General features: G+C 41.4%; 1 protein-coding gene across 2 annotated transcripts in view; it reads left to right on the top strand.

Annotated features, from left to right (window-relative positions):
• Positions 1–23,987, top strand: part of si:dkey-250k15.7 — a 36,542-nt gene that overhangs the window by 6,829 nt on the left and 5,726 nt on the right. Inside the window, exons 1-2 of one of the 2 annotated variants that reach the window (XM_087286711.1) lie at positions 8,133–8,174; positions 9,146–9,466. In XM_087286711.1, coding sequence (XP_087142837.1) covers positions 9,211–9,466 — 256 coding nt within the window. In that variant the 5' untranslated portion in view covers positions 8,133–8,174; positions 9,146–9,210. Of the gene's footprint in view, positions 1–8,132; positions 8,175–9,145; positions 9,467–23,987 lie in introns of those variants that run through there. The other variant, XM_087286710.1, reaches the window with a different exon arrangement.

Raw genomic sequence — 23,987 nt, forward strand, 5'->3', positions numbered from 1 at the left:
CTATATATGGTGATTAAAGCGAATGATAGCATAGGTTTTTGCATAGTATCTGGAAGCTGAACATTAAGCAATAATACTTCAAAGGAGCTAAACATAAGTCCTTTTCTCTGATTAATATTAAGGAAATCACTAAAGATTGATGCAACTCCACCACCACGACCAGTTTGACGAGCCTTATGTTTATATAAGAATCCTGGAGGAGTTGCTTCATTTAAGCTAATATAGTCATTTTGTTTCAGCCAGGTTTCAGTGAGACAGAGTGCATTAAGATTGTTTTCTGTTATTATTTCATTTATGATAAGTGCTTTAGGTGCAAGTGACCAGGGGCCTCATGTATCAACGCTGCGTACTCACAAAAACTTTGCGTACGCCAGGTTTCACGCTCAGAATCGCTCACGTTTGGATTTACTAACAATGAACTGAACGTGGGAATGTGCGCAGCTTCACGGCAGCTTTCTGGCAGGCGTACGCACATTTTTTGTGCGTGTCTGTTTTATTTCCGTTGGCGACTCCTAGAGGCAGTTGTGTTAAATTCCTCTCTACAAAGTGTCTGAGCCTTGCAATGGCCGCTGTATGAGACGGGTTCAGCAGGTATATAAGGTTTCCATACCATACATTTGACCAGCTAAACATTAAAGCACAATTTGCAGCAGTCGCCTGTTTTCCCAATGTGATGTGAGCAATCTACCACACGCACATTGCTGTAAAGACACTATCTGAAGATGAATTTGCATGCGTGAATCAGAAACATTTCCATTCAATAAATGTGCAAATAAAATATGATGCTTATTGATATGAACTTATTGATGATTCCTACTTGTCTTTCTCGTGATAAATAGTTGGCAAAATCTGATATGTAGCGGGGGAAAAAACAAGAAAGAGTTCATGAGACGCTGGATTCGAGCCGAGTTCATGCTCGAATGTATTAATTCATGATCACAAGCGTCTTACGAGCGCGCCACTGAGACTGTTAAGCGCCTTGCAACATTTTACAGATATAAACCACATTATTTCTTTTTTTTTAATGCACTCAGTGCGATATGTTCAGACCCAACTGTGTTGACCGCATCAGCTAAACTCTCCCACTCTATGTTTTTCTTTTGTTGTTAATTCCGGAGAACAAACATGCAAATAACACCGCTTTTCTCCGGTCTACCTCCGAAAGCAGCACCTCCAATTCACATTCTGTTCAAAGTTTCTCTTTTTGCTTGATTTTGCCATTGCTTTTTCGTTGGGTTTTGCCATTAGCATAGTCATTAGCATATTCATACGGGGGAGGAGGCAGGGAGGGGTTTTGTGCTCGTGCATGTTGCGCTCAGTTTCACGTTCATTCAGATGTACAAAAGAATATGCGTGAGATTCGGCGTATGCAGTGTTTCATACATCTGAAATTTTTTCTGCGTACGCACATTTACAGCTTTGTGCATACGCAATGTTTTAGTAAGATTTCCACGCAAGTCTTCGTACATGAGGCCCCAGGGGCCTCATGTATCAACGCTGCGTGCGCACAAAAACTTTGCGTACGCCAGGTTTCACGCTCAGAATCGCTCACGTTTGGATTTACTAACAATGAACTGAACGTGGGAATGTGCGCAGCTTCACGGCAGCTTTATGGCAGGCGTACGCACATTTTTTGTGCGTGTCTGTTTTATTTCCATTGGCGAATCCTAGAGGCAGTTGTGTTAAATTCCTCTCTACAAAGTGTCTGAGCCTTGCAATGGCAGCTGTATGAGACGGGTTCATCTAGCAGGTATATGGTTTCCATACCATACAGTTGACCAGCTAAACATTAAAGCACAATTTGCAGCGGTCGCCTGTTTTTCCAATGTAATTTGAGCTATCTACTGCACGCACATTGCTATAAAGACACTATCTGAAGATGAATTTGCATGCGTGAATCAGAAACATTTCCATTCAATAAATGTGCAAATAAAATATGATGCACAAACTTATTAATGATTCCTACTTGTCTTTCTCGTGATAAATAGTTGGCAAAATCTGATATGTAGCGGGGGAAAAAACAAGAAAGAGTTCATCAGACGCTGGATTCGAGCCAAGTTCATGCTCGAACGTGTCAAAACCAAGTGTGCCGCAAGCCTGCGTTTGAGTGAAGGTCTCGGCCGTTAGATCGCCCCCTGGGGGCTGGCTGCAGTACAAGTCATAAAGCCCGCCTCCTCCGTGTTAATGAAGGAGACTTGAGCCCAAATAAAAAAATTAATTACACTTGCAATAAAATGTCCCGAAAGATGGTTCTGGTCGATTAAGGCACTGATTATTGTGCTGAAATAGGTGCAGAATCTCATTTTTGTAAACAGTTTGTTTTTAGCAGTAATTTAATGCTGGGCGTGTCATCGTGATTGACAGCTGTGATTGACAGTTTCTCAAAGCGCGGCGTCTGAGCTTCGGCAGAAGACTGAAGTGTTATTACTCGATTTCTGTGATATTTTACTATGACAAAATGAGTTCAGCAGTAAACTACAGTTTCTGACATACATGATCTGGTGGAACACTGTTTATTCGCTAAGGTCAGGGCTTTTTTCGGGCTTTATTAGTTTGCTAATACACGCTTAGCCACCCAGATAGCAAAATACACTGGGGCCAGTTCTTGCCTGCCGGAGACTTACCCCTCAGACTGACTACCTCTGCTGGACCTACTCCGGATGCCTGGACTCACTGCCCGATTCCAGCCTGAGTCAATTGAGCCAGATGCGGGGGTCGAGCGAGCAGGCGCTGCCGCATGCGAGCCGGAATCAGCCCGCGACGCCGCGAGTAGGTTATGTGCGCTGCGGCCCGGAGCTGGCGCGATTGAATCTTCATTAATAAAACCCTCACATTTGTTAACGTTATTACAACCATTTTTGTTGATATAACAACAAACGCATGCTACTATGTGAACGCAAAGTATATCACTGAGTTTAACCTTTGAATAAAGATGCAAACAGCATACATAGCAATTATTTAAATAAAGGACAAAATAAATAACAATAAACCTGTATCGATTGCGCAAGTATTAAATAATAATACAATTGAATACATTTTGTAGTGGACAAGAATTAAGAAATACGAAAATGACAATAAAACTGCACAATAAAATAAACCCATTTAAGTACAGGGAAAATACAGGAGATCGTTAGCAGTAATTCTCTTTGTGTCTAAATAATAATCTCCACGTTGATCTCCTGTAAGGTTATTTGAACTTGCTTTACAGGACGTCTCTGCATTTTAAGTTTTGGCATGTTATTAAGTAATCTACTGAATTTGCTGTTATAAATCATTATAAGGTTCTTGAAATCGAATCTTATATAACCTAATAGAGCTGTAAATGTTATTATTTATTTACATCATTTTCTGTTGGCGTTTTATTTGAACACTCCAGCTAACATTAAAATGAATGTAAATTCCTCGTTGCCAGATTTAATGAAGGCATCGAATAAACCAAATGAAAACGGAGGCAAAAAATTAAATAAATAAACAATTCAAGCGAAAATGAATAAACAATATGATGTTGCAGCAGATAGACATTGTATTAATAGTGCAAAGTTTTTTTGCACAAATTGACAAATTGCAGGGTTGGGATGTGTAAATATCCTGTTGATATTTAGTAATCTTGCTGTATTTATCTTCTAAACGCACGATTGTTCCCGCATGGTAAATCGTCATGGTGTGTAGGCTATATTTTGGGTTCTGTTGATGGCTAAATAAAAATAAAAACCTTTCTAAAAATGTAAGTGTTGTTTATATGTTATTGTTCATACTTTACAAGTGTTATTTCTACCCCTATGAAGATAACAAACACCAACAACAAATATAACAATAAGAGAATATATTATTTGTGCTCATATTCAGGCTAGTGTATAAAAGATCGTTTATTTCTGCAGTCCACCATGTATTGCTTTTATTAAAGTTTAACAGCTTACATCACACCGTTTTTAAACCGTATATTATTGTGTTTTTTTAATGTAAGTGCTTCTATTTACATCAGTGAGCGTTTGTTATAGTGCAGACACCTGCAGTCGAGTGAGAAGTTCGAGGGGCGTGTTTGATTTTACATAAAGCGTTTGGTTGGAAGCTCGACTCCGCTCATTTTCGCAGCTCCTCATCTGGCTCCATCAGACAGTCCTTCTGCGCATGTCAAGGCTCCAATTTCAGCAGTCTTTTGCGACAGTTTGTGCCCGTCAAGCAGGCGTTTTGCCCTCAAGGCGTTCAATGGGAAAAGGGGCTGTCGCGTCGTCCATATTTTTTACAGTCATTGTGCTGAACTGTCTGAGAGAATTCGAAAGCAAAATAGTGGTCCCAGTGAAATTATTTCAGAGGCTCCTGGGGCATATGGCATCTACAGCCGCTGTCACGCTGCTCGTAATACTCCATATGAGACCACTCCAGCACTGGCTTTACGATCGAGTTCCTAGACGCGCATGGCACGCGGGCACACAGCGAGTTATGGCGAGCGGAATGGGTCAATAACTTGACGCTGCAACGTTCACTCGTCTCACTGAACGTGACGTCTGCGTCTGCCGAACGTGACGTCTTCGTCTGCCGAACGTGACGTCTGCGTGTGCCGAACGTGTCGTCTGCGTCTGCCCCATTACTGTTCCGCTGCTTTAACGTGACGTCTGCGTCACGTCTGCGTCTGCTTCAAGGGTTTGCAGCAGATTGCTCTCATTTCTGCTTTATTATACCTATTCATTCTTTATCAGTGTTTTCACTTATCCACAGTTATGTTTCATTTGCAATTAAGTGCTTTTTACCTTTCTTATTTATAGTTTTTTATTTCAAATGGTAAATATTTATACAAATGATTTAAACATTTTGGTATGCCATATATGGTTATTCCTATATTGCTTCTTTTATTGTGGATACAGCTGATTGGTGTGTGTCTACAGTTTGCAGCAGTGTGTGTGCACACCTGATGGCTGTGTTTGACCTATAGTTCATGTGTGTGCTCATATGAAAGCCTTTGCTTTAAAATTGCAAGGAAATTCCATTATGAAAAATGTCTGTGTCAAAAGCATCCAAGTGTGTTTAGTGATTTGCAAATGACTGTGTGTAATGTTTTGCTAACAGTATGAAGCTATGTGCCTACAGTTGTGCAGATCTAGCCTTGTGTTTTGCTCCATGATTGTACGGTTTTGCTAACTGTAGGAAAAGTTTAATTTTAGTGTGTTAGCAATCATGAAAAACTGTAACTGGGTATTAGGTATAAACTAGGCTATTATATTTATCTACAATACATTTGTTAACAGTAGTATAGCTGTAAATATTAGTCTTCAATAAATATGTTTAACAGGAGTTATAAATAAATAATCTTCAATAAATATGGACGGCAATGTTGCAGTATGGAAGAGGAAGCACGGAAGGGAGGAAGATTGGTAAACAGGAGACAGGGCATGGGATTTTTTTTATATATTGAAATGTACACATCACCAGAAAGCTGAATAAAACACTTTACATTTGTTGTATGGTTTTTATTAGGATAGGGCAATATTTAGCTTTCTGTCTATCACTGTTTGGTGAATACAGTATGTTCATGTACTTTATAGCAATACCTCTGAAACAAATCAAACCCAGATTATATCAGTATTAGTCAGGTAGAAATTATACGAGTGTTTAAGATTGAGATCAGCAGTGTGTAAATGAAGCAAACAGATTTATCTTGAATGAGGCGTGTGTGTTCTGTACGGTGTTAAAATTGTGTTTTGTTATAGTGTTGTAAAGTTTTGGATGAAGTGTTTCATTTTGCAAAAGGTCTGATGTGTTTTGCTGTTTGTGTGTGTGTGTGTGGAAATTGTGTGTAGTGTTTTGACAAAATGAGCCTTCATTTCAAAATTGTGCTCGAGCAATCAAAAAAAAAAAAAAACTGTAAATGAACATTGACTCACTTACAGTTTTTTTACACACAATTACTTGTACTTCAGACACAATGACTACAACATGTGACTGATGTACTAACCCCCTGAACCAATGCAGCTAAACTACAAGCACAATTCCTGCTTTACACTCAAACTGCAGGTTTAAAACACACTTTTTTTTCAAAACACAACACACAATTCTCTGCATTTGGCACAAATTTCATGCAGAACATCTCTTGTTTTTACAAGGAGCACACTGTCATTCACAATTGTAAAGTCAGTTGTCCTACTTTGTATACTAACTCATGACATGAGTAAACACCTGTCACACAGAATTGCAATTTAGAAATCAGAGCTCATCTGGTTCATAACTGGTTCACTGTCCACCCATGTTTTTAGTTGTTTATCTCCTTCCATATTCTCCATTCCTTAAAGATTTTTTTTCTGCTTGGGGATGGAAAGTGTATGCCGAAATATACAAGTAATTGTGTGTAAACAATTAAGAAAAACTGTAATAGTGACATTCTGCCACCTACTGGCGATTTTAGTTTTTAGTTTAGATGTTACATTTAAAGCAAATTTTAATTTTTTAAAATTATTTCAAATAACATTAGGCTATTCAACGTTTTAAGATTAAACATCACTGTTTTGGTTATTATTATGAATGGTTCAGGGTTTGGGTAATATTAGGAAATAATATGACAATTTAAAATAACGCTTTTCTATTTTAATATACTTATTTATTTATAAGATGCAAAGTACATTTTTTTGACACTATTATGTCGCATGATTTTTCAGTGTATTGTCAAAGTTGTGCTGTTAAATATTTTTCTATGATATTTTTACAGGATTGATTGATTGAATCCTGGCAAATTATTATTCAAAATATAAATACTATCAATGTAACATTATTGCTGAATAAAAATATTAATTTTCTTTCAAAAAAGAAAGGAAACAAATGAAAAATAAATTATGTTATGTTTTTTTTATTTGTCAAAGAATCATAATATTGTTTTAAATGTAAAATAAAGAAGAAAGATGCTTTAAAAACAACACAATAATGGTTAATGTAATTTTCTATTTTTCTAATATTTTACAGCAAAAGTATCAGATCTAACAGTTGATAGTGGTCGATGAGTTGGTCATCACTGATATGCTGTAGGCTACATTAAACATGTAAAACATTAAAACACAATAAGACTCAAATGTAAAACAAATTAAAAAAGGATTTTACAAAACTAAACAACATGAATATATTAATAAACAACCTAAACTTTACCTCCGGAGACATTTGTTATTTTTGTTATACATTTTTTATACGTTTTAATGCTATCTTGAAAACAAATATCATTATATATTAACATATTTATATATAATTTGCACATAATTATTGTATATTGTATAAGTTAGCCGGCAAAAAGCAGACAGACGCACTAAAAACTGCTCAAATATATATATTTAAAAAAAAAAGGTAGACGCAGACGTCATGTAACAAGTCAGACGTTGATGTCACGTCCATTGAGAGGAATGTATGAAGGGCAAGAAATTGTGCACTGCCTCACACACTGCACTGAGCCGTGTGAGCAGCGTGTTATGATACGTGTTAGCAAAAAAATAAATAAATAACTTCACTGCTACACGTGAATCACGCGTAACGTCTGGCTTGACACTTCACTGCCACACGTGATTTACGTGACGTCTACGTGACGTCAACGTGACGTCTACGTCACGTCTGCGTCTTAAATTGCATGGATTTAATAGCAAAAAAAAATATTTTTTAAGACGTCAGTGAGACGTTCAGTGAGACGTTCAGTGAGACGAGTGCACGTTGCAGCGTCAAGTTATTGACCCATTCCGTACGCCATAGCGAGTCACTGTTACTGCACTGTGTCACAGCGCCCTCAGCCCCTGGAACAACCCCTCGTTCCTACAGGCCGGAGTGCCTCTAGGAAAGGCGTCCAGTCATGTTGTTGTTTCAACAGATGCTTCCAGCACAGGCTGGGGGGCTGTGTGCTGCGGGCATGCAGCTGCGGGCCTGTGGAAAGGAACACAGTTGCATTGGCATATCAATTGCCTGGAGCTGTTGGCAGTGTTCCTTGCTCTCCACCATTTTTTTCCGTTGCTGGAGCAGCAGCCTGATCATCACAGCAGCCTGATCATCCATCCTGACCAGCATGGCAGCGGTGGCGTATATCAACCACATGGGGGGTATTCGCTCTCGTAGCATGTCTCAGCTCGCCCGCTGTCTGCTCCTCCGGAGTCATACGTGGCTGAAATGTTGGCCTCTTTCTGATGAGACATGAGTGCCGCGTGACGTGCGATGAGGTTTGTGGCTGGTTAGGCACTGACTCTTTCAAGCATATCCACTCAATATATTTGACAGCTATTGTGTTTCATATATCATATCAGCTTTATTTCAATACATGTAGCTTGTACATATTGGGTCACGAAAGAATGTATAGTGAATAAATAGGCCTCCAAAAAACACACAGCTGGATTTTACAGAGTCCAGTCAGCCTATTACAAGCAACACACATACACACACACAGAGCACCACGGTGGATGGGCGCGCTCTTTCTCATTCACATATTCAAATTTTACATTTATGTGCTTTATTGGCATGACAAATAGCTGTACATTCATATTGCAAAAGCAGTGCAGCGTTGCTACGTACAAACAAAACAGTGCAAAAAGGACAGTAGTGCAGAGCAGTAGCACTCTCTTTCATTCTCTCTCTCCCACAAACACACACACAGCAGTACGGCAGATACGCGCTGCCGGGCTCTCTCTTTCTCTTGGGAGTGCTAAAGGTAGGCCACCCCCTCTAATTCAAATTACATCAGAGTTCCCAACCACTACCACGTTTTATTTGGAAATTTATATGCAAACCTCTACTTTCATGTACCACAGAATTATTAAGTTTTTTTAATTGAATTTTACTGTAGAATGTGGCTGTTTTTTTACATTAAAGTTTTTGGCAGTAAAATAATAGTACATTGCTAGCACCCCATTAATTATATCCTGTGTTTTAAAACTGAAAATATGAATAATATTTAAAACATAATTTAATAATATTTAAACCATGAGATTATATATATATATATATATATATATATATATATATATATATATATATATATATATATATATATTATTGTTTTTTTTTTTTTGACAAGTGTGGTAAATAGTAATATTCGCATTTTTAAGATAAGATTTTTATCTTATAAAACATGATAGAAATGTAATGGTAATGTAGGCTTTTTTTTGTCAAAATAAATGACTTTTTTTCTTGATAGGTCAATATTTTGGCCAAGATCTTCAGTTTCCTGAGCTGACTAATGGAGCAGTAGCAGGAAGCGTGATGTTTACCCCTGATAATCTGCCATCAACAGAGATTGATTCAGTGTCTTGGCAATTTGAAGAAGATCCCATACTGTCAGGAAGTCCTGATTCACCCTTCATATACTTAGCATATAGAGAGAGAGTCAGTTTTGACGAAAGCACTCTCACTCTGGAGCTCCGGCAGCTGACACTTAAGGATACTGGCTCATACGTTATGTCTATGGATCTTATTAATGAAGACAAACTTAGAGGAGGAACTTCACTACAGGTGTTTGGTGAGTAAGTTACTGAAACAGGCTAAAACTTCTCCTTGAGAATACAAGTAAATTAACAAACATTACTGTAAGATGATGAATAGCCTATACGCTCCTAATTGCCTATATTTTTCTGTTGCCTATTTGATACAATCCACAATAGGTCTATAACATACAAAAGTCATTAGACAGAAGAAATGGTGGACCAGAAGATGTAAGCCTGTGTGAAAATATTGTATATGCAATAATAACACTTAAAGGGGTCTACACAATTTTTTTTTTTTTTTTTTTTGCGGGGAAATCTCTTCATCTACCTCCACCAATCCGCTGGTGTGTGGTGTGTACTGTCACGACATCCAGGTGGATGCTACACACTGGAAGTAGATGAGGAAATTCTCCCACAAAATAATTTTTTTCTTTGAGTGTCCAGAAATGTATATAAATGTAAGGAATTGTTATTATTGTTATTATTATAAAGATTAATTATGGCAATGGTATTTTTATGGTATTTTTCTTTAGTTTGACATTTGGAGTATGGTTTATGCATGTCATTGAAATTTTCTGATGTGTTTGTTCAAAGGATGTCAAAAGGCATCCTCTATATTTTTTACATCCTCTATCAAGTGAAAGATCAAACATGGTGGGAAAATGGTACTCAAAGGTATAATCGTTTGTATGCAAACATACTCGAGTAAAAATGTGCTAGATTTAAATAGTACTTGAGCAATAAAATAATAAAAGTAATAGCAAGAATTCATCTAGAAATTGTTAAGCTTTAAAATCTCTTACAACACAGTGTGAAAGGACTACAATGCTTTAAACTGCTTTAGAACGGTCTGTGTTTTAACTGTATTTAACTATCAAACTACAAACACTAATTATTAATCATTCAATATGCTCAAAGTTGTAAAACCTATTAATTAACTTGAGCAGATGATGATTTTCAAAACTGCCTTTTAGGGGTTCAAATATACATATAAAATATATATTTAAAAAGTCAGTATTTCCTTGTTTACAGGGTTCTTTTTAGTATATACTGTAAAAGTATCATTTTAAATTTCACAGTAGTAAACATTAAGTGCACAAGTAGCTATCCATAACAGTTTTATTTGTACATCGAATCAACTTCTAAGTGTAATAGTAGTTCACTTTTACTTGTAGTAAAAAAATAGTTTGTGATGGAATGGGGAATTTATGTCTCCACTTAACCCATCCAAGTGCAAACACCCAGAGGAAAACACGCACACGTACACACTTACACACACACACACACACTTACACATACACACACACACACACACACACACACACACACACACACACACACACACACACACACACACACACACGCATGCACACATACCCATAGACACAGACACACACCACTGCCCCAAAGACCTGGGGGCTCGATGCTTCAACATTTGGAGCACAAGTCTGACTGTAGTAAAAATAACTACCCAGATAGCATACAAATGTTGGCCACTTAAGGCAGTTTAGGCAAGTATCTAAATGAAATTTCATAAATGTGTACACAGGTAGACTGAATGGTCTGTAATCAGGGTATCTTCTGTCCAATCCATATCCGTTTTCAAACAAAAAAAGGAAAATGAAGAAAACGGCCATTTTGGCTTGATTTTCGATTTTTTAAATTATGGTAGGAAAATGGATAAATGACTTCAAAATTCATTATACACATGTAGGCGGTGCTGAAATACCCATTTTCCCCTGGTCAACCAAATCTGAGCTTGTGACAAGAGCCCTCTGTGGACCAGCACCCAGACTTTTAATTATTATTATTTAATTATATTCTGTCATTAGATCAGTTTTCAGACTTACATTTATTGCGTATGCATAAATAAAATAAAAACGTAAATTAGCAGTATTATTAGACATTTGTCATTAAAATAAGGTCATAGTTTGTTGCCAAACGTCCTGCTGCTGTGCACCTGATGCTGAGCAAAGATAGCCATTTCCGAGCAGCACCTGGTTTGCATGATTGTTTCTGAGTAAGGCCTATATAATAATAATGATTGTGATAATAATAATACTAATACTACTACTACTAATAATAATAATAATAATAATGATAATAATATATGCCGATAGTTCGCTACCAAACATCTTGCTACTGTGCACCTGATGCTGAGCAACATGCCATGACAGCCATTTGCGAGCACCACCTGGTTTGCTTGATTGTTTCCGAGCTACTGAAGGCCTAAATAATAACAATAATAATAATAATTATTATTATTATTATTATATTTATAATTACTATTGTTTTGTTTTGTTACTAGTGTTTTTTTAATTGTTTAGTTTTTTAAATAGTTTTTAGCAGGACCACAATAAAAACACATTGGGCCCAGTCGCTATAACAAAGGGTACCATTTTTTATTATTTTATTTCCTCCTATTGATTTTAATTAGGCTATATATATATATATATATATATATATATATATATATATATATATATATATATATATATATATATATATATATTATTATTATTATTATTATTATTATTATTATTATTATTAAAATAATATAGCTTTTTTAGGCCTAGCCCATGGCAGGCTACAGTATGTGGAATATTTTAAATAAGTGGGTTATAATAAAAAACGTTCGAGGTTACAGAAGTAACCCTTCGTTCCCCGAGGAGGGGAACGGAAGTGCCATGAATGGGAGGATTCGGATCAGAAGCCGCTTATCTGGAGAGTATTGAACGGGCCAATGAATGAAATTAATTGGCAGCGTAAGCTTGCGCAGGTGTGTGACATCTGCAATTATCTCAGCATATAAGCACACCTGAAGCCAGCAGACGCCATCCTTTTAAGCTGAAGAGACTTTCAAACAGCTAAGGGACAGTCATTATGGCGACGGAATATGGCACTTCCGTTCCCCTCCTCGGGGAACGAAGGGTTACTTCTGTAACCTCGAACGTTCCCCTTCGGTTGGGGAACTTCAGTGCCATGAATGGGAGAATATGGAAAGCGCCATAATGACTGCACCTTACCAACACCCCCGATGAGGAGATAGTCAAGCAAGCGTGACGCACCCACATCATGGGGGGCGCGGTCCTCCAACGTGTCCCTGGCCCTAATTTATCCTACTTCAACAGAAGTTTTACGGATTTAGATATATTTTTTGGGAAGTCGTGAGCATCTAGATAATTCTAGGAATACGACAGTACGTTGGGAAGCGTGCAATCCCGATAGGGAGGACGCTGCGGAGGCCATCCGTTACCCAAGGGGGGGATAGATGGCAGAATTTACCTATGGACTAGCCCTTAAAAGGGGGAGTACGCATAGCAAAAGAGTGGTTAGCGGAGAGGGAAGACACGGGTCCGCCCAGGGGGGGGGACTTAACCGTGGCGGAATAAGCATATGGGATCGCCTAGTGGGGATCACGCATAGCAGGCACCTATACCCAAAACGCGGGCTGACCAGCGGGCAGACCTACAACGTAGTGGGCCAGCAAGTGACTCCTCCGCTGAGTCAGTGCTGGGGGCCACGGAGGAATCTGCAGGGCTCACCTGACGGGGAACTTTACTGACAGATAAAAAGGCGCACGTACCTCCGTGTTAGGGAGAATGGCGCAGCAAGCGTGTTTCAACACCCTACCGAGTTGTCTCCTCAATCACCAAGGGGTTACCTAATACCCTTGAGGAAACCGGCTCCACTCGCAGATTGTAAAACCTTGCAAATGTGTTGGGTGTCGCCCAGCCCGCAGCTCTACATATGTCTGTTAGAGAGCAGAGCTGTCTTCAGGGACAGAAATCTTAGAGATACTGATTCGAGTGGCTCAAAGGGATCGGATCGCAGACTCGTGAGAACGAGGGCGAGATCCCAAGAGGGCATGAGAGGGGGGCGAGATGGATTAATTCGCCTAGCACCCCTAAGGAACTGGATGACCAGGTTATGCTTTCCCACGGTGCTGCCAGCTACCGCGCTATGATAAGCGGAGATGGCGGCCACGTAAACCTTGAGAGTGGAGGGCGACAGCCTGCTGTCCAACTTCTCTTGAAGGAAAGAGAGCACAACACTAATCTGGCAATTTCGGGGGTCTTCTCTGCGAGAGACGCACCATTCAGTGAATAGACTCCACTTCAGCTCTAGCCTGAATGATGGTATTAACCACCGCAGTCGGTAGGTTACCTAAGTCTTCCTCGCGTCTAGGGACCACACGTGGAGGTTCCAAAGATCGGGGCGAGGGTGCCAGATGGTGCCCTGTCCCTGAGAGAGTAGGTCCTCTCTCAAAGGGATCCGCCAGGGGAGGGCCGTCGCGAGGAGTGAGAGCTCTGATATCCAGGTCCGGTTGGGCCAAAGGGGCGCAACTAGCAGAACCTGTTCCTCGTCCTCCCTGACCTTGCACAGAAACTGCGCGAGCAGGCTCACTGGGGGAAACGCATACTTGCGCATGCCCCGAGGCCAGCTGTGGGCCAGTGCATCCGTGCCGAGAGAGCCCTCGGTCAGGGAAAAAAACAACTGGCAGTGAGCGTTCTCGGGGGAAGCAAACAGATCGATCTGGGCCTCCCTGAATCGCGCCCATATCAGCTGAACAGACTCGGGGTGGAGTCTCCATTCTCCAGGGCGTAACAGCTGTCGTGAGAGCGCATCGGCTGCACGATTGAGCGTGCCTGGGACGTGAATGGCGCGCAGCGATTTCAGCCGCGGGTGACTCCAGAGGAGCAGACGGCGGGCGAGCTGAGACATGCGGCGAGAGCGCATACCCCCCATGCGGTTGATATACGCCGCCGCCGCCGTACTGTCCGTCCTGACCAGCACGTGTTGCCGCTCCAGCACCGGTAAAAAGCGGTGGAGAGCGAGGAACACTGCCAACAGCTCTAGGCGATTGATATGCCAATGCAGCTGGGCACCCTTCCAGAGGCCCGCAGCCGCATGCCCGCGACACACGGCCCCCCAACCCGTGTTGGAAGCGTCTGTTGAAACAACAACATGGCTGGACGCCTGTCCTAGAGGCACACCGGCCTGTAGGAACGAGGGGTCGTTCCAAGGGCTGAGGGCGCGGCGACACAGCGCAGTAACCGAGACCCGGTGTGTGCCCGCGTGCCATGCGCGTCTGGGGACCCGATCGTGAAGCCAGTGCTGAAGTGGTCTCATATGGAGCAACCCGAGCGGCGTGACGGCGGCTGCGGATGCCATATGCCCCAGGAGCCTCTGAAAGAACTTCAGTGGGACCACTAGTTTGCTGTCGAGCTCCCTCAGACAGTTCCGCAACAGGCGAGCGCGTTCCTCGGAGAGGTGCGCTACCATGGTGATCGAGTCCAGCTCCATCCCGAGAAAAGAAATCCTCTGCACGGGGGCGAGTTTGCTCTTTTCTCGGTTGACCTGAAGCCCCAGTAGGCGGAGATGCCGAAGCACCTCGTCCCTGTGCATAATCAATTGCTCCCGCGAGTGGGCTAAAATCAGCCAGTCGTCGAGATAACCGAGTATGCGAATGCCCGCGAGCCGAAGGGGCGCTAGGGCACCCTCCGCGAGTTTGGTGAAAACCCGCGGAGACAGAGAGAGCCCGAAGGGGAGGACCTTGTACTGCCACGCTCGACCCTCGAACGCAAACCGCAGAAATTGGCGGTGGCGTGGAAGAATGGAGACATGGAAATACGCGTCCTTCAGGTCTATGGCTGCAAACCAATCCCGAGGACGAACGCATTGGAGAATGCGCCTCTGCGTGAGCATTCTGAACGGCAGCTTGTGCAGACAGCGGTTCAAACGCGCAGATCTAGGATTGGCCATGACCCACCGCTCTTTTTGGGTACGATGAAGTATGGGCTATAAAACCCACTCTCCATCTCGGCTGGAGGAACCGGCTCGATTGCACCCTTCGCCAGGAGGGCAGCAATCTCCTCTCGCAAGACAGGGGCGGACAGGGGGTTGACCCTGGAGAAATACACGCCCGTAAACTTGGGGGGGCCGTTTTGCGAACTGAATCGCGTAACCGAGTCTGATTGTGCGTATGAGCCACCGCGAGGGGCTGGCCCGCGCTAACCAGGCAGGCAGAGCCCTCGCTAATGGAGTCATCGCTACAATCGCTGACGTACCAGCGGTGGGGCAGCGCGGAGTGGGTGTGCTGATCCGGGAAGCACGAGGGTCCCGCGGAAGAGCTGGAGGAGAGCGATTCGCTCTGGCTCCGCACCCTGACTCCGGAGAGGGGGCTGGAGGGCTGAGGGAAGGGAGACCGTCCCCCCAGCGCTCGTGAGCCACTGGCGAAGCACGTAGAGTCTGCGAGCCGGAAGGCAGCGCGTCCCGGACTGGCAGAACTCGTGCAGTCACATCCGGGGAAGGGAAAAAGTGCTCTTTTACTGATGTTTTGGTGGCACTGAAAAGTACCGTTGTTATCGGGGCCCCGCCCTCCAGCGGGGAAAGAGCAAGTTTCCTCTTCTCCGGATGGCCTGTCTCAGGGACGCATCGCGATCCGTTTACCGGACTTAACGGCGCCCTGGGCAGGAGGGGCTGCCTGCTTTCGAGGTGAACGCCGCGCCCGCTTGGCCGGAGGCGCAGGCGGGGGCGGGGCAGCACTCGTTGGCGGGCGCCCTCGGCGAGGAACAGCGGAGGTGGATGGCTCGGCGGGCGGAGCGGGCTTACGGCCACGCCGATAGATGACATTGCCCATCGCATCCGACTGCTCTTTCACCGCCTTGAATTCCTGGGTGAATTCACCGACGGTGTCGCCGAACAGGCCAGCCTGGGATATGGGCGAGTCAAGAAAGCGAACTTTGTCAACGTCGCGCATATCGGCCAGGTTTAGCCAGAGGTGGCGTTCCTGAACCACAAGTGTGGACATCGTCCTCCCCAGCGCACACGCGGCGGACTTAGTAGTCCGAAGAGCATAGTCGGTCGCGGTGCGCAGCTCATGTAATAAGCTTGGGTTGGACCCGCCCTCGTGCAGCTCGGCCAGCGCCTGCGCTTGGTAGCGCTGGTAGGTGGCCATCGCGTGCAAAGCAGAAGCAGCCTGGCCCGCAGCCTTATAAGCTCTGGCTCCGAGGGAGGCAGACAACCGACAGGCTTTGGACGGGAGGCGGGGCAAACCCCGCCACGTAGAGGCGCTGCGCGGACAAAGATTGACCGCGATAGCGCGCTCCACTGACGGGACCGCCTCATACCCCCTGGCAGCTCCGCCGTCAAGGGCGGTGAGGGCGGAGGCACTCGCAGCACGGGCAGAGAAAGGTGCCCTCCAGGACTGCGTGAGCCTACTGTGCACTTCCGGGAAGAAGGGGACGAGAGGCTTCGAAGGCTTCGCCTTCTGGTCCTCTACGTAGCACCCATCTAGTCGGTCCGGCCGCGGAGCTGGGGGATAAACCATCTCCAACCCCACGGCCGAAGCAGCCCGGGAAAGCACGGCTAACATGTCCGCTTCAGGATCCGATTTGACAGCGCTCACCTGCCCGGAGGGGGCGAGCGGGTCCGGATCTTCGTCGGACAGTGAAAGCCCACCCTCCGATGCCGCGGAGGACATCTGATCTCCGGTGTCAGCGAGTGTGAGAGCTACCATCTGGTTAGACGGATCACTCTCACCACCCGAAGCTTGGATGGAGCGCCGTGAGGAGCGAGAGGTCCGCGAGCCCGTGGGCGCCCGCTGCTTTTTTAGAACAGGAGGCAACTGGGGTGGCTCGCTCTCTTGCGAAAGTTAGCCGCGATCTTAGCTGTGCAACGGTCATGGCATCGCAATGACGACATGAACCGCCCGCGAGCACCGCATTAACATGCTGGACCCCCAAACATGCAATGCAGTGATCGTGTCCATCATCCGGAGACAGGAAACCCCCGCATCCAGAAACGCACAGTCGGAGCGCCATCCTGAAAAGGACGTGCTGCACGACTGTGTTGCTCTTTTAGGAAAGTTGCAACTATACGCACCGCTCTGGAGGACCGGACCCAAAGAACCGCAGGCAAGGGAGTAACCCAGCTCGACCGTCTGCCACCGCGAAGACCCACTCTGGACCGGGAGACACACTCGTTCGCTCTGAAGTGCTGATCAGCAAGAGGAACCCTCATCGACTCACTCAGAAAGGATCTGAAGCGAAAAGGATGGCGTCTGCTGGCTTCAGGTGTGCTTATATGCTGAGATAATTGCAGATGTCACACACCTGCGCAAGCTTACGCTGCCAATTAATTTCATTCATTGGCCCGTTCAATACTCTCCAGATAAGCGGCTTCTGATCCGAATCCTCCCATTCATGGCACTGAAGTTCCCCAACCGAAGGGGAACAATAGGCTCTGTGGTTGTGCATGGGAAACATCTCCAGGTAGCCAACTTATTTAAGAGCCAAACTAAAAGAAGTTTAAGGGCAATAAGCCAATACAAAACGGTCAGCCGCAATGCCCATTTCTTATGCTTTTCTCACACAACAAGACTTTTGAGACATTCTAAAACACTGAATTAATGAACAAATTTTCAAAGGAACTAATTAAACAGATACTGTACGTATAATACATAATAAATAATCTTGTAGTTCTGACTGACAGATGAGCCCGCTTTTCTTTGTGTTGTGCTAATAGTGAACTTGACATTTGCTCTTTGTGAGAAAATTATGTTAAAGTGCTACAGCGGGCCCCATATTGCACATATAAATATTGCATATAGGCTACTGTTCGGTGCTGCCAACTGTTTGGTGCTGCATTTTATTTGATGCATGAAATAATAAAATAGGCAAGTGCGTTCGTAAAGCGTGTGATGTGCTCAGAAATCAGTGCACCTGAATTAAGTTCTCTTTAACCTGATTCTGCTTAAATTTTAGAAAATATTTAAAATGACAGGACTTTAATTAAAGCCTTTTCATTTGGAGAATTACTGTTATTAATAGCTTATATAATAAATAACGTTATTTAATAAACGTTTACAAAGCGATTTTATACTTTCGAAAATCACGATCGCAGTATATATGTCCATGCCTAATATCCGATGGCCAGAAAGTGATTCATTTTTTTTATAAACTTTAAAAATGTTGGTATTTGTTATGCAGCAAGCCCAGAGATTGTTGTGTACACTATGACTTTATGTAAAACTAACTTTAATGTGTGATATAAATTAAAAAGTTTCATAAACGAATGATTTGTCAACTCAAATGAGTGGCGGCTTGGACCCGGAAACAGTATTACATACGTCACAAACACGTCACCACTTAACAAGCGGATACTGCATATTTTTGCTGGATCGGGTATCGGCCAACTGGTACCGATCCAAATCCGATCTTGCGTGTGCGCTATATTCTGTGTTCATAAGCCAACTAAGCCGTGAAGGTAGCCTATTATAAGCCACTACAATACTGTTATGTAGGCTTACTATATCCTAAATGTTCTGAAGACATAGTTTAATGTGAAGTACAGATGAATATTCACATGGTTAAATTCATGTTCCCTTCAGCGTTTCCCGCCGCTGCGCTTGTCAATCGTTCTTCAATCATTCTCCAATAAAAATGCTTGTCGCATTTCAAAAAACTTTCTCCAAGACCATTTGTTCCTGTTAGTTTAAAAGCTAATTAAATGCATTTAGTTTTGCATAAATGGGTTCAATTGACCTGCCGCAGGAGTTCATGTCATTGCTGTTTCTACATCATGTTGCGCTGTTGGTCTATTAGATCAGCAGATCGCATTCGCAATAGAGGAGTCAAGAGGGTTAGCATATTACCTGCTTTTCACCCACAAAGTAGACCTACCTGAAATGTTTATTTAGAAAAGCCTCAGTAATACATTGGACAGATACTCAACGCACTTATTTCTTCCATTTAAGCTGCTGTTTTTCAAATGAGAGTGTTGCGCCTTTGGGCCCTATCAAACACCAGGCGCAATATGACGCAAGGCGCGACGCAATTGTTATTTGCTACTTTCAGCTCGGCGCAAGAGTCGTTTTGAGGTGTTGCGCCACACTGTTTAAATAGCAAATGCATTTGCGCTCATATGTGCGCCCATAGGCGTTCTGGTCTAAAAAAAACAGGCGTGCTTTGGCGCATTGCTGGCGCGTTGCTATTTTTAGAAACTGTAATAGATTTTTCATTAGACCAAAACAAAGCTGGTCTAAACTCAAGTGCAGAGTTGCACCTCGCTTACACACTGCTTAATACACACAAGATGTAGAGCAATACGCAAATATCTTTACATATGAAAAACAATTAAAATATTAAGGATATAAATAGGATATAATAAGAATATATCTAGGACATAAATATAAAGGATTAAAATATTACCAAACATTATTTTCTAGCCTACATAAATATGAAAAACAACTGCTTTTATGCCTTCTTCATCTCGGGAGGCTTTTTCAGTTCATTCATAACAATTTGCTTTAGTATAATGTTATTTTTATTAGCAGTATTATTTATTATATCCATATTTATATTAGTTTTATTAAAAACAAGCTTAGATTTGCCCACCTGCAGGTTTTAGACCATATGGGGCACAGCATGTGTATTTGGATATAACTCAGGTTTTTGAAAACACTTCGTTATTATTGTTCATTTATTCGTTTGCTGGAAATTAGAACTGAATTTAGAAAAAGTTTTGAAACAAACGCTTAACAAACTAAATTAATTATTTATAGGCTAATTGATGTCTGTGCGTAAAGGTTTCCCTATCCAAGAGCGAAAGTGAAACTAGATTGATTATCTCTCCTTCTTGCGTGGTAGATGCTCTGTTTAACTGTTTTCTGTTAAAAAAAAACTGTTAACTGTTTGCTTGTGAAATGCTCAGTTTTTCCACTTCCACTTACTTTACGTCCTGTAAATAGCAAATGCGCTTATGGCGCATTTGCATTATGAAGGCAGTGGTTTTTAAATTCATGTAGGCTAGAAAATAATATGTTTTGTAATATTTTAATCATTTATATTTACATTCTTTTTCATATGTAAAGATATTTGCGTATTGCTCTACATCTTGTGTGTAGTGTGTAAGCCAGACGCACTCTGTGGCAGACAATAGACCAACTTTGTTCTGGTCTTAAGAACAGACGATTTACAGTTTCTCAAAATAGCAACGTGCCAAAACACGCCTGCTTTTTTAGACCAGAACACCTATGGGCGCACATATGTGCGCAAATGCATTTGCTATTTTTAACAGCGTGGCGCAATGCCTCAAAATGACCCTTGCGCCAAGCTGAAAGTAGCAAATAACAATTGCGTTGCGCCTTGCGCCACATTGCGCCGGGTGTATGATAGGGCCCTAAATCATCATAGCCTGTTTATGATGCAGCTCCAGGCAGCACAGAGGCGATAAGCATCAGTGCTGGTTTGTCAACTTGTCTGTCAAACTGTGTCCAGAAATATCCATATAAATAGAGCGAGAGATCAGAATAAAAGGGGATTATTTTATCAGAATTTTTTAAAATGAATTAAATGTATATTATTATGTTACAAGAAACTCATTCTGATGAGGCAAATGAGATAGATTTGGGTTTGTGGTTGGAAGGGAAGTACTCATTCATGGTTCAAATTTAAGTGCTGGTGTTCTTTTTTCAAAATTTTTGAATGTTGATATTTTAAAAAATTGAAGAAGTAGTAGCTGGAAGGATATTATTTGTTCATGCATAAGTTGAAAGAATTGAATTTTTATCCATTAATGTTTATGCACCAAATGTTGGTTCTGAAAGAATTTAAATATTTTTAAATATAAAGAGTCAGATTTCCAAATATGATAGTAGTGTTACAGTAGTATAATCATGGCTGGAGATTGGAACCTTACTGTAAATTTTAAAGTTGATAGAAACGGTAATGAACCTCATTTTCAGTCAGGTTATGTACTTTCTAAAGCACAATTTAATTGATGTTTAGAGAATTAGGAACAAAGATATAAAGCAATATACATGGGTTAAAGTAAATAATACTGAAATGAAGGTGGCTAGATTAGATAGATTTTATACATGTAAGTCTTTTAATAGTAGAGGGGTAGATGCTGCTATTGTCCCTAGTGGTTTCTCAGACCACCATATGGTAACTATAGATATAAATAAGAAAACAACATCTAGAACGCAATATTATTGCCATATTAATAAAAAATTTGTATATGAGAAGTTATTCTGTGAGAGTTTTACAGATCTTTGGGAAAAATGAAGATTAGAGAAATATAATTACGAAACTATATGCCAGTGGTGGGAAGTTGGAAAGGTGCATATATTTTGTCAGAGTTATGAATCTCAAATTTCTTTTAACCACCTAAACTCTGCGGACCCGGTACCGTGACGTCATCGACTTTCGCTTTCAGATTTAAAGGGCTAGCGTTGTACCAGACCCACGTAAGTGGTGTCGTTTGAAAGTGTAGAATCTATATTTTATGCACATATGCATCACTTTGGTTTTTTTTTCTACTGTAGAAAAGTTATCTACACTTAAATACACAGTATTTTGGATACCCGAGCTGGGTATTTTACATTGGTTCATTTTCATATTGTTCATATGACACATGTACAAGTTATAGCTCAAATGAAAGCTCTTGCCGGAGCTCATACAGTTCTAGCATTCTTTTTTACTGAATTATATTCATATGTCAAACAGTTGTTGAATGAATTGTGGTGTTTCCATGGCGCAGAAATGTAAACAATACATTCATGATCAATAAGCAGCCCCAGATAGCACAGACAGCTGTCATCTCTTACCTTATGCTGTGCCCTTCAGGGCCATTCTCCTCTGTTTTTGAGGTGATGTGCATAATAATCCTTTTATATGTCTGACGTGGTCCAAACACAGTGAATTATATTTGATCAAACAAAAGAATAGTGAAATATGTAAACAAGGATCAGTCTCTGTGGCTTGTACCGCACCTCTCATCAGTTGGAATACAATAACTTTTGCATAGATTATGGTAGACACATTTTTCTTTTTTCCTATGATTACAAACATGTGCAGGAACCAGCATAATTAATTACAGCACGCTAGACCACACAGAACCTAAAAGGTACACTTTCAAATTTGAGTTTAGAAAAAAAAAAATACAAAAAGCGCTTTTTAGGTGTTTATTATAACACAGACGACATATACAGTTATTTTAAACAGTTTCAATAGTGTTTTATGAAAATTCAAAGGATTTTCTTTGAAATGATACCAATTTTTTGCATTTACACCTCTGCATGTGGATTTGGGAAGGTTTTAGATTTGGGTAGACAAAATCCAGGCGGAAATCCCCAAATAGCAGCAGAGTTTAACTGGTTTAAAGTTAGGGATGCGGTAAAAAATGTCAATGTGATATATAGGGCAAATAGAAAAAATTATGTTAGACAATGAAGAAGGAACTGATAAAAGCGAAAAAATACATAAGAAGAAGTTAGAGTTAAAACAAATTTTACAAGAACAAGTCAAAAATGCTTTAATAAGGTAACGTTTTTGCACTGTTAAGGATACGGATGCGCCTAGTTCCTATTTTTTTAAACTGGAAAGAAAGGTGGGTTAACATAATCCTATGCTTCATTTAAGATATCCAAATGGAAATATTACGGACAATCCAAATGAAATGAAAAAAGTTGCAGTTGATTTTTATTCTGAGCTATTTAGTGCTGAGCAGTGTGATGAAGAATGTGTGATGGACCTTTTTAAAGATCTTCCTAAGCTGCAAACTAAACAAAGAGAAAACTTGGACAGTGATATCAGTTTGCAAGAGCTCACAGATGCATTACAACAACTTTCATTAGGACGTTCGTCCGGAATTGATGGAATAAGTACAGAATTTTAGCATCATTTTTGGAACATTTTGGGACAAGATTTTTATGAAGTGGCAAAAGAGTATTTTGAAAATGAACTTCTTCCAAGTAGTTGCCGAAGAGCAGTTTTGTCTCTTTTGAACCACTTTTTAGAAAAATACGACACAATGACAATAACTTTTTAGTACCTAATTATATAAATTGTGATAAGATTGTGTTATCTGCTTATGCTGATGATATAACAGTTTTTATACATGGAGAAGATGATGTTAATAATCTCACAAAACATATAGATTTATATGAAAAGACTTCTACTGCAAAAGTTAACTGGAATAAAAATGAAGCATATGCAGTAGGTCGATGAACAAATAAAAGGCTTCCAGATGTACCAGGAGGATTAAAATGGGGGAGGGAAGGTCTTAGAATTTTAGGTGTGTTTTAGGTTCTTCTAATTTTGAGGGAAAAAAATGGGAGGGACTGCTGGAGAAGGTGGTGGCCCGATTGTCTATATGGAAATGGCTAATACCAAAAATGTCTTATAAGGGGAGAGTTTTGGTAATAAATAATCTGGTAGCATCTGCCGTATGGCATAGGATGATGGTGGTTGAACCACCACAGGAGTTGGTGGTGTCTATACAAAAGAAACTAGTAGATTATTTTTGGACTGGTCAACATTGGATTTGTGCTGGACAACTGTATTTGCCTAATTGTGAAGGAGGGCAAGGATTAATAGACTTCAAAAGTAAAATTCAAGCTTTCAGACTGGTTTCACCCCAAAAACTTTTATGTAAAAGCAAGTTGTCATGGATTTATACTGCTTGCAAAATCTTGAGAACAGTAAAGGGGCAGAATTACAGTATGATCTACATCTTTTCTGGATACAAACTAATGAGATGGATTTGACA

Source organism: Danio rerio, chromosome 16 (genome assembly GCF_052040795.2).
Source record: "Danio rerio strain M-AB ecotype USA chromosome 16, GRCz13ab, whole genome shotgun sequence".
Lineage (NCBI taxonomy): Eukaryota > Metazoa > Chordata > Actinopteri > Cypriniformes > Danionidae > Danio > Danio rerio.